The 11717-nt window shown below is 44.1% G+C and overlaps 1 protein-coding gene across 7 annotated transcripts in view; it reads left to right on the forward strand.

The window, feature by feature from the left end:
- GRIA3 (glutamate ionotropic receptor AMPA type subunit 3) overlaps positions 1 to 11717 on the forward strand; it is a 267365-nt gene that overhangs the window by 247055 nt on the left and 8593 nt on the right. For 5 of the 7 annotated variants that reach the window (XR_005788042.1, XM_040467969.1, XM_040467966.1 and 2 more), the window contains one exon: positions 9898 to 10012. The exons of 1 other annotated variant lie outside the window; for it this stretch is intronic. Coding sequence is in view for 5 of the 6 variants with exons in the window: in XM_040467969.1 (XP_040323903.1) it covers positions 9898 to 10012 (115 nt within the window). In the remaining variant the exon portion in view is untranslated. Of the gene's footprint in view, positions 1 to 9897; positions 11712 to 11717 lie in introns of those variants that run through there. One more of the 7 variants, XM_040467971.1, reaches the window with a different exon arrangement.

Here is an 11717-nt window from a genome sequence, read left to right on the forward strand (position 1 = left end):
TCATTATGATTTCTAGGATATTGATAGAGAAATGCAGCGGGGTTATATTCAAAACTATACAGAGACTAGAATAAACTAACCAATGTGACCCTAGGGAAGGAAGCGCTTAGGGAACTTGCTTTCAGAAACTCAAAAAGTGGCTTGCAGTGAAAATGAGTGTTTCTTTTCACGTGGGTGCTTTTATAGTACCTGGAAAGAGTTTGTTCTCTTAAGAAATTCAAAGTCATCCTTCCTTCTAATCGCTAGCAGACATTTTTTTAAACCTCAGGCATTTGCTTAGCAAGTCTCGTATCCAAAGATAGTAAAAAGTTGGTGGTACTTAGATGAATGAGGTGGTGCTATGTTTCCCATATGTATAAATGAGATCCTCCGTTTTGTGTGTATTTCTTCTTCCATGTATGTCTACAATCCTCCTCTCCTATGCCGCCGTCTCTTAACCGCTTCTCTTCCACACCCAGAATTCTTTGACATTCTTGGGCCTTGGGTAACGAATGTGAATCTACATCTGCCTTTTACCTGCAACAAGATGGACCTTTTATTGGCAGGAGCCATCCCTAAAGGTAGACATTTTGGATGCCCAGGGTTAAGACGGATCCCAATGACTCTTTATTGACACTGTTATGTGTGTAGGCAAGAATCATTACAGATCGATGGCACTTCCTGGGTCTTAGAAGAAGTTCCTGTGAATCACCGAGGCTGGTTTGGGATCAAGGAGTAGGGTGAGTATGTTATGCTCTTCGTTGGTTTGCATGTCTCTGTGCTGGTGCTGCCTCCTGGAAGTATGAAGAACCTGACAGTTTTCTTTCCTGGTAGTGACTAAATTTGCTCCTTGAACTTACTCAGGTCTTCTTCCCAAGAGCAAACCCTCACTTTCTCTCAAGTGGCTGCTTCAAGCAAGGGACCTTTTTGCCTTAAGAACTGAACCAGTCCAGTGACTGCCAAAACCATTGATTTTGCCAGATGGTGTTAAAGAATAAATTCTACCACCGGAAAAAAAAAATGTAATCCAGAAAAAAAATTAATTAATCCATTCTCATGATTTTTTTTTTAAATTGACTGCGTGGCCTTAACATGATTTCTATGATTAAGACATGATTAGTTGCCTTTGGTGTTATCCTGATAACTTGAATGTGTTTCTTATTGACAAATAATGACCAAATGTTCAACACCAGAGCTACAAAAAGAGCAGCAGGAGTGAAAGGCCTGAAGGTAAGAATGCTATTGTACAATTGCCAAGAGGAAAGACACCGCTGCCGTGGCAGAGTGAAACGGTGTGTGTCTATACCCTTTCTGCCCCACTAAGACCAAATTGTTTGGTTTCCTTTCATTTGGAGAGAAGGTTATAGAACCACACTCTCCGAAAGGCAAGACAGCCATGGAAAAGAAACATGAAAGATTTGAAATGATTGAAATACATGCACTGTGGGTGGGAAATTGGTGGAATGGGGGTGGGGGGTAAAATTTATGGAGAACAATTGAAATCCATTCTCTTTTGACTTTCTAGAGAGCGGTATAGCATTTGGCCCTTGGCACATGAGGCAAATCCCCATTGGTCACAGGTGGCAAAAGTGTGTTCCAAGTGCTAAATTCACCTTAAAGCTTCATTTCATCTGGCCTTGAAGCAAATATTTCTCAAAATATAAAACTAAGGCAATAGCATACTTTACATTTAAAAGAAAGAGAGGGAGAGAATGAGAGGGAAAAGACGGACTCTGCTGGTGCGTCCTGTCTAGTAACATCACTGCTGGAAAGTGCAGATAAGTGGATGCTGGAATGCGTGCTAGGAGAGGGTGGTATGTGCCCTGGCATGGCAGCAAGTAGTCAGGTTTCAGATCTGATATCCAGACCCCATTTGTTGTGATCTAATGGAGTGTAAGCTAAGACTGGTTATCTTTCTATGGCTCACGGTCAAGAGAGGCCTATGGGGGGCCGGGGGCTGGGGAAGAAAGAAGATGCTGGCACCCATCATATTCAACTCTCAGTGAACGTTTTGCCTAGAGTTGGGGGCATGACCTCGACATCTTCAGAAACACATGTCATGTGGGTTTCCGATCTAATGTGAGATCAGTTTCTGTCTTCTCAGTCTATGCTTTTCTTTCTCGGTGCCACTGGGATGGACCAAAGGAAACACATTTATACATAATAAAACCCAACCAAATTTGATAGTTTGAGTTTTTAATGGATCTCAAAACAGAGTTTTCCAGTGCATCATGTCCGTTATGACTTGGGGAAATATCTGTGGCCACGTTTTAACCAAAACTGTTGTCTCCAGATGCTTAACAACTTCCCTGAGCCCCTTCTCTCCTTCAGGGATGAATTGAGTGAGTCTTCCCAGACAAATTGGGGTGTGTGAGATAGTCCACGAGCAACCATGGTTTTGGATTCCTGTTCCACATGGAGAGGTTGGACAAAGGCCGGGTTTGGCAGAAATCATCAGTGAAATTCGCAACTTGTAGAATCAAGGGGTCTATCCCGTTGAATTTGAGAGATTATCATCTGGAAATGCACTGGCTTCACTCACATATCCACAAGTAACTTCTGTAGCCCAGATGCTCATCAATAGGTTTCAGTCACTAGCATTGTTAGGCCCTTAGTAAAATGACTCACAGCTTTCAACTCCCGATGTTATATGCATGCATTATTGAATTTGCTCTTTGCACTTATATTAAATTATGATCTCATTAGCAAGGAGTTAAATCGGTTTGAGCTACATTTGTGAACTACACAGATATAAATTCTCACTCAGAGGGAGCTTCTAGCAACTAAGCTCTGCATGACTGCCAATCATCAGGGCTGCCCCTGGGACTGAGGGTTGCTTGGGTGGCCAGAGCCCAGTAATGCCAGCAGTCATAGGTACGTGCTCCCAGGTTGTGGAGAAAGCTCACGCTGATCCAAGGGTAGAAGAATTGAAATAAACCCTCATTCTCCTAGAATCCTACATCCAGAAAGCCCTGTGAAAAGAATCAGATAGAGACTTTTTTTTTAAGACTCCAGATTCTGGTATACTCTAGGGCATATTTTGAGCTGCAGTGACCTCCAACAGCTACCGTACGGAGAGGTCACATATCCCAAGATAACCAACAGAAAACAATATGAAGGACCTCAGAGCAAATCCTTCCATCTAGCAAGGAATCCTCTCCTGCTTGGTCACCAGGTGGCTTCAACTTAATAAATCAAGACCTACCTGGGCAGAGCTGTCTACAGCTGCCTGTGTGCACATGCCTGTGATTTCCCGAGTGATGCTAGGAGTTTTCCAGAAAACTCTAGGGAAGGAAGTGAGCGATTGGGAAAGGTGAGTTGTCACCATGAAAAGCTGAAAGATCTCCAGCAGAAAAGCCAGTGAAAGAGACGATGGATATCCTCCCTCCACCAGGCTGCAGACAGCTCTAAAAAGTCACCCCCCAAAAATCACTAGGTACCAAGAAGCAAGTGTCCGTAACTTGGAGTGAGGTTTAGATGAGGCATAAGGCGAGGGGAGGGCTTTCAGCTTAGGTTGTGATAAGCTTCCATTTTCATCATCCGGACACTGTGTTTGTTAGAGCAGGTTCTTAATTATGCAAATACACCACCCTTACTCATCTATTTCTTTTACTTCTCTGTGAGCTCCTTGTCTTTCTCTGTAACCTACATATTTACCCATATATCTATCCCTCTCCCTCCTAAGGGCGCCATTGAAGATATCCTGGCGTCATTAATTAAGCAGACATTTGCTCTTTAGGTGTCCCCGCTCAGAGACGAGAAGTGAAGCCACTGAGAGCAGGATATATCCCACAGTCTCTAGGGTAAACAAACTGTACTGCACCCCAGGTTCCTATATTTTTCAGGCTCAGAGACATATATCTACAGTACAGATTTTTATACCAACCCTTTCAGGATCGTCATTTGGAGGAATCAGCTTGGTCATTAACTCACTAGGCCATTTTTTCTTCTTTCCCTCTCTGGCGAGACTCCACACCCTCCCATCACTCTGCACATTTCTCTCTTTGTTCATGACTCCAAACTGCCTATTTGGGGCATTTCCTGAACTTGAAATTGAAAAATAAATAAATTGGACACTTCTTTGGAAATAGAGCAAAAATTTTAGTTACTTTTTTTAAATAAATAGTTCCTACCTTCACAGAAAAGAAAATGGTCTTCTTGTCCCAAAATAGTCTCCAGATGCAATGCTGGCCATCACTGAGAGAACACTGAACTGGTTGGCACAGCCCAGGAATGAGCTGGGAACCTGGACAACCGCCACCTGGGGCTGGATGCTTTGGATTAGTGAGCACAGTCCTTTGTAGCTGAGGTACTGCCCAGTGTGGATGGCAGAGATAAGCAAAAATTTGTATCAGCCAGTTAGGGTTGTTGTTGTTGTTGTTGTTGTTGTTTCAAAAGTAGAACTCCTTTTCACGGTGCTACGAATTATAGGACTACCTCTATTAAAAGAGAGCAAAAGAGAGATGCCACTCCATGCCTGTCCCCCATACTCAGGATCCACTGTCCGACCACAGCTCAGAACTGCCCTCACATCCTGTTAAATGACTCTCTAACTCAGATTTGCTCTTACCCTCTCCATCCGATCCACAATCCATATACATTTCTATGACTCGGGCGTGGCACACGCCGTTCTCTCCTTGAGGGAGCTTTACACTCTCTGAACATTGTTTAAACAAAATGGAACAAAGGGTTGGAGTTTGTAAGTAGTTACTCTGGTTCATTTCCCATTTCCCAAGAAGCTTTGCATTTTAACGAGGAATGATGTCCACACGTAGAGGGGTGTGATTCTCATGGTGGAATTTCAGGTACCCGTGAGGAAAATAGTTTGGGACAGCGGGATATTCCCAGACCCCCTGAAATTACATCACCAAGCTCTCCTGTTCGCTCCCTGAGCCTCCTGACCCTTGCCTTTGTCTTGGGAGTGCTGTACTCAGCAGAAGGTTCGTAGCCAGCCCTTCAGAGGGGAGAATTCCTGAGTAATTTCCATGATAGGAATCTGACCTACTTTTTAAATTCTTTCTGTTCTCTATTGAGGTGAGTACAATAAATATTTCTGACTTATAATTCTCTTAGGTACTAGTTAAGGGCCTGCAGTAATTGCTGTGAAACATTCCCCTGGAGACATATAGCCGCAGCACGCTGAACGGCCCGCTGCAAGATATGCCCTTGCTAGGTTGAGAGCTACTTGGAGTACGGTGGTCCCCAAAGACAAACTTCATTATGAACATCCAAGCGCAAAGAACAAATCTAAGGAGCACTGCTACCCTTTTGTGTGTTCCATTGGAGAATGCACAGTGCAGAGTTGAATATCTAGTAATTTGCCCTCTGGCCTGCCCCATAATTTGCTGTGCAAGTTTAAGCAGATTGCTTAACCTATCTGTGCTTCAATTTCTTCACTTACAAAGTAGAGACCATAAATCTACCTTCTTAGAGTAATCGTTAAGCTCGAACAACAATAATTATGATAATTTTGTAAAACACCAGGCTGAAAACAAAGCACTAAAAGAGAGTTATCTACTCAAAACAAGTATTTGTTGAGAGAATGATTCTAAGCAGGGATGCAAATACCTAAGCCATGGTCCCTGCACTTGGAAAGCACATGGTCTAGTGGGAGTTACAAGACATGGGTATAAATTATAAGGCCAGGAAGAAGATGAAGGAGGGAAGAAAATATTGAGGTGGGGAGAAATGGTTTCATGGGGAAAGTGATGTTTAAAATGACCAAATGCCCACCTAATTCCTCTTTCTTTAAAATACCAAATTGTGTGTGTGTGTGTGTGTGTGTGTGTGTGTGTGTGTGTGTGTGTGTTGGGGGAGGGTGTCAACACATTCATTTGATTTGGATTGATCTGGGCAGTACATCCAGTAAAGTACAGTAAGAGAGAAAACGGCAGTTTTGCTCTGCCATCTCAGAAATTTATTCCCCCCTGCAGCAACCAACAGTTCTAGGAGATTTGGGCCTTTAAAGTATTTTCTTTTCTTGGCAGCTATCCTCACCTTGTTCAGTGGTATTATCTGTGATTTCTGATGACCGTTTTCATGCTCCTTGGCTGCGCTGCTGCTTGGAATGTTTGTTTTTCTCCTTCATTTTTATTTAGAAGTTCCCACACGCCCATTGGTTTGCTGCAGATTTCATAAGCCCTGCGATTTTCTTTTTCCCCAAAGACTAAACTTCTAAAAGTATATCATTTGTCCGATTTCTCTAAAGTCCCTGGGCATTGGATGAGGTCTGGCTGCTCTGGGACAAACTCGGCACAGTTGACACTCGGGGCTTAGTTGTGGCCGCTGTCCTGTGCCAAGTGGGGCGTTGAGCAGCATCCCTGGCCTCTGCCCACTAGACGCCCGCAGGGCCCCCTCACCCAGCTGTGACAATGAAAAATGACTCTAGACTTTGCCAAATATCCCCCTGGAGGACAAAATGACCTCTGATTGAGAACCATTGCACTAACTTCACCTCCACTGTGACCGCGGAGGCCGTAGCGACGGAGAGCAGTTAGCTGCCATTCTGTGGAAGCCACCGGATGGCCCACACCAGGGACAGGCCATTTGTCAGAAGTAGGACCCCAAATTGCTGGCCTACTGAGCCTGGGTTTTGGTAAGAGCGGACGGTGGCAACCCAGAACAGGCCCCGGCACGGGAAAAGCCTTCCATCCTCCAAAACCAGTGCTCCTCAAACTTTCTTTTGTTCCAGGACCCCTTTACACACTTAAAAAGTATAGGGAACTCCAAAAAGATTTTGTTGATGTGTGTCCTACTAATATTTACCGTATCTGAAATTAAAATGGAATTTTAAAAGAATGTACTCATTAATTTATTTTAAAAATAAAAAACCCAATATATGTTAACATAAATAACATGCTTTTTATGAAAACTATACTTTTCCAAAACAAAATTAGTAAGGAGTCCCATGATTTCCAAATCTCTTTAATATCTGGCTTCCTATAAGAGAATCGGATTCTCTTCAATTCAATTCAAGCAATTCATTCAATTGCTTTTTCATTGCAATATCACATGTCATGAAGCCTCCAGGAAACTCCACTGTACCTCATGAGACAATAAGAGCGAGAAGGGTGAGGGATGTCTTAGTGTTATTATAAAAACAGTTTTGACCAGGCAGACCCTCTGATGAAAAGGTTTCAGGGATTTCTCCAGGGGTTTTTGGACCACGCGTTGAGAACTATTACTCTGAGCTAACATGTAACAAACACTATTATCAACCTCGTTCCCCTGATGGTTGACAAGCTTCTTTAAAACCCAGGATCTCTAGAGAGAGATCGCTATTTGGACCATAGTGTGAGTGCCTTAGACCAGTCTGCTCTGTTCCTGAGATCTAGTGAGAGCCACTGTACTGAAGAAATGGGGTGAAGTCATTTGAAGAACATAGTACTTTGAGGGAGGACAGGGACTGGTAAGGACTTAGAGAGCAGGATGAGGACACTGCGCCCTTTGCAGGAAGACAAGGAGAAGCACAGAAAGGGGAAAGAACATGCTTTGTGATTTTTCCTGTGGTCCTGATGGAATCGGGCACCCAGGTGCTATTGGGAAGCATCCCCCTGCCATCTGAGCCTGTGTGCCAGTGAGCACTGGGGGAGAGGTGGTGATAACACAAAACCTCTAAGGGGAAAGGAGAAACCAAAGGGGGCCAGACAGCAGGAAGCAGGGGAGAAGGCAGTTCCAACACTGATCTCAGGGCCACAAATGGCCTGTCCGTCCTTTAAGTCTTAGACTTGGGGCGCCTGGGTGGCTCAGTCGGTTGAGCGTCCGACTTCGGCTCAGGTCATGATCTCACAGCTCATGAGTTCGAGCCCCGCGTCGGGCTCTGTGCTGACAGCCCAGAGCCTGGAGGCTGCTTCTGCTTCTGTGTCTCCCTCTCTCTCTGCCCCTAACCCACTCACATTCTGTCTCTGTCTCTCTCAAAAATAAATAAACATTAAAAAAAAAATTTTTTTTTTTTAAGTCTTAGACTTGGAGCACCTGGCTGGCTTAGTTGGTAGACCGTGCAACTCTTGATCTCAGGGATATAAGTTCAAGCCCCACATTGGGTGTAGAGATTCCTTAAAAACTAAACATTTTTAAAAATAAACAAATAAATAAATAATAAATAAATAAGATTAAAAGTCTAAGACTTGACTTTCACTGCCAAGAATATTTTAAAGAGGCTCAAAGTTTTATTTGAGTATCTTTTGTTGCTTTGCATCCCAAGCAAATCTGGTTGGCATTTGAGAAGGCTAAGGTTCTGGGCAATGATTGAAGGGACTTGTTTAAAGTATAAAAAGGACCTCAATTTGCCGGTGAGATACAAAATGCAGATGTCCTGGCTGCCAGGCCCAGCACCAACCGAGAAAGGGTCATCTCTCTGACACTCAAGGTTTACGGTTTTTCAAATCTCAAGTACTCTGCAATTGCATATTGTTTTAAATGATGATACATTTCTCAGAATGTCTCAGGATGAGATGGTCTCTCTGCTCTCAACGGCCAAGGGGGAAAGAAAGGAAACAGGCTTGGGGTCTGTCAGAGTCTGATAGAGGCCAGATCTCTGGGACTATAGAAAGTCTTACCAGTGAGTGGATATGTTGGTGGGTCCAACTTATCCCAAATAAGCTACGAAACTCTATGGCATGTCCATAGTAACAGAAACGTGTCTGCTTTCCTTCTCGTAAGTTGGTGGCATTCAGAATAACACGCTCTGGTATTGGCAGTATTGCTCATGTGAATCTGAACACACGGTAGTTTATTGCCTCGTAACACAATTATGCCACCCTCTCTATATAATGCATTTGTTATCTGAAGTTGTGAGAGATGCTTGATTTAAAATTCATTAGCTCTAGAAAGATGACAAGGTAAAGGTCATTGTTCCTATTTTGCAGCTGAAGAAATTGCGAAGGGAAGAAATCTTAACCTGGGGACCAGTAGGTTTTCCTGCGTTTGCTCAGTGGCTCTGACTGCAGGCCTTGCACTTTAAGAGGTGGAGGGCTAGGGAGCCATGGCTGGCCTCCTGGGGATGCAGCAGCCTCTCAGTTGAAGCAGTCTTCTCTTACTAGAACAGCTTACCTAAAGTGTTCCTCTACGATACTACCCACAGTTGGCCATTTTAGACCGGGCCATATTAATAATCCGCTTTTAAACAACCTGCTTCACCCTCCGGTCATCTGAGCTGACTGCAGACCTTCGGCCATATCAGAGAGACAGCCAGTCAGTAACAAAAAGAAGCCACGGGCCAGTTCTCTTGTTATTGAAAGCGCCCCCATCCAAAACTCAGAGCTCCACGTTATACTATCACTCCTAAGACCGGTCCGTGCATGAGGGTGGAGTGACGACACGTGTACAGTACGGTTCTTTCTGAGATCATGTGCATCTGGGCGACAGCTGTGTGTACTAAACGACAACTGGTCAGAAGGCATGTTACTCACGTAGAATCCATATCCTATTCTATTCAGAGTCATCCCTTTGTCTGGTTCCGCACATGGAAACGCTTCCCCTTCCAGCCCCATCCCCTTCCCCACTCCTCCATAGAACTCGCTTTCTGTCTGGAAGTACAACAAGACACCCGGTTAGATCAAACCTAACCCACCTCCGTCACAAAGCTACCGCAAGCTGCCGCCGACGATTGTCACCTGAGGGGAGACCCCCCCCTCACCACACACAGCCTATCCGAGGAGTGCCTTTGTTTTTTCGTATCCTCATTATTTAACAGTGTGTGCCGATTACTCAAAGCGATATGGGCAGGCCCTGGTAAACATAGCGTTGCTGTAGTGTTAACTTTTTATAAGGTAATGCTCAGGTTGCCTGCAGTGTCTAAAATTACTCTGTGGCCAGGGCCCCCTGCTTTATCGCTTTCTATAGTTTTAAAGTAGTTTGAAGCTTGAATAACATAAAATAACATAATATAATGTTATTTATGTTATTTCCCACGTGAAGAACGCCTGTAAACCTTGCAGTATTGAAACTCAGTGAACAAGGCATCTTAGACAAGCTGAAAAACAAATGGTGGTACGATAAGGGGGAGTGTGGAGCCAAGGACTCCGGGAGTAAGGTCAGTCGCTGAAGGTCTTTTTGTACTGATTAGCAATCACGTTTTGAACCACTGTTTATTTTCCACCCCCAAACGGCTTTCCTTCCCAACACACACTCCCTGACACAGTGGGACCCCTTTATAACACCGGCGCTAAAGGGACCAGGCCCACAGCAGCCTCTAGGCCTGCCAGGTGACATCAACCCTTGACCCGGAAGGAGCAATTGTTGACATGGCCACGCAATCCGGCCCAACGCACTTCCAAAGCTGTAAAATACCGAGCTGTGTTATAAAGGGGTTTTACTGTATTTCACATTTCGAAAGCTCAAAGAGAAAAATCTAACAACCACAACAACCCCTCCCCCCCCGCAAAAAAAAGATCCATTTGTGACAGTACTTTTTCTTTACCTGTTACCGTGTCAGAGACTTTATAGTTGTAAATTCCTTTGGTTGTTAATATATTATGTCGATCCCATCTGAAAACAGTCAAAGAAATAAATAACCAAGACTGGTCTCTGTAAGCAGAATGCTTAGTCTCCTCCCAGCTGCTATCGTATTGAGTTCAGCCTCTATTTGGATCTCAAATATAATTAAGTCTGTCACACTCCTCTCTTCCAAAGGTGTCATTTGAATCTCTGTACGTAATACTTTTGAAATTGAGTCGCATGCTCCTTAAGGGTATACATTGTCAGGATAACATCACATTGAGAAGCATGAAACACTCTTCCCCGCCTCCTTCCTGCCCCCCTTTGCTCCCCTAAGAAAGTTCTTTTTAGTTTCAGTTTTTTGCCTCGCCTTTTTTTGAACTAATATTGTGGTATCAGTTAATTCATTTCATGAAGTGCCACTCATTTTCCCTGTGCCGTGAACCATTTTGCTACTGGTTTTCCACAGCCCACAACGGGAAATTCTGTGAAGCTTAAATGCAAAGAACGCAAAACTCTTCCTTGTTGCTACAGCACAGCATGGGTTCTGTCAAAGGCCACGTCTCCCCTGTCAAATACCGCATGCATAGAACAATCTCCTGGCAGAGGGAGGGTTACCAGCACTGGTCCATCTCCAGATGGACTGTGGAACCTCCTGGCAGATAGCCTCACCAGCCTCCTTCAGGAGATGATCCACTGTCTCATCAGTGACAGAAACCCTTACCACTTCTCCAGTTACCTGTCTTTTATGCTGGAAGAGTGACTATCTGCAAGTTTATTGTGGACATGAGGCACGCATACCCCGGCCCTCCCCAGCCGTGCACTTCGATTCCTATTGGCCTTTTTATGGAGGTAAACAAGTATGGGACTGGCTCTCATAAAAATAGCATCAGGACATGGCCACGTCATCTCTCCATTTAATCCTTTAAATGGTACCAGGACTAGATGAGCCATAGGAGTGCTGAGCGCCAGCTTACAGCCATCAATCTGCTCACCGCGTTGTCATTTGAGTAAGATACTCAATTCACCCACTTAACAATGTGGGCATTCCATTCGATTGCATTCAGCAGCAAAATGGTTACATTCCCTCTAAAAAGACTACAAAATGCTATTTTATTTATTTATTTTTTTCAAAGAAAGGCTCCTGGCCCTTGGTGTGTCCTACCTCAAGGTAGGGCTCAAGACACCAACTTTTTTCTTTCCATTGTTCAGCAGTTCAGTTTTTGCTCTTTTATACAGGCAGATAGCTTAGTCAGATTTGCACAGTTTGACCTGAACGTCACTGACCGGCTTCCTCAATT

Source organism: Herpailurus yagouaroundi, unplaced genomic scaffold (genome assembly GCF_014898765.1).
Source record: "Herpailurus yagouaroundi ecotype Mexico unplaced genomic scaffold, PumYag 67641, whole genome shotgun sequence".
In the NCBI taxonomy this organism is placed as follows: Eukaryota; Metazoa; Chordata; class Mammalia; order Carnivora; family Felidae; genus Herpailurus; species Herpailurus yagouaroundi.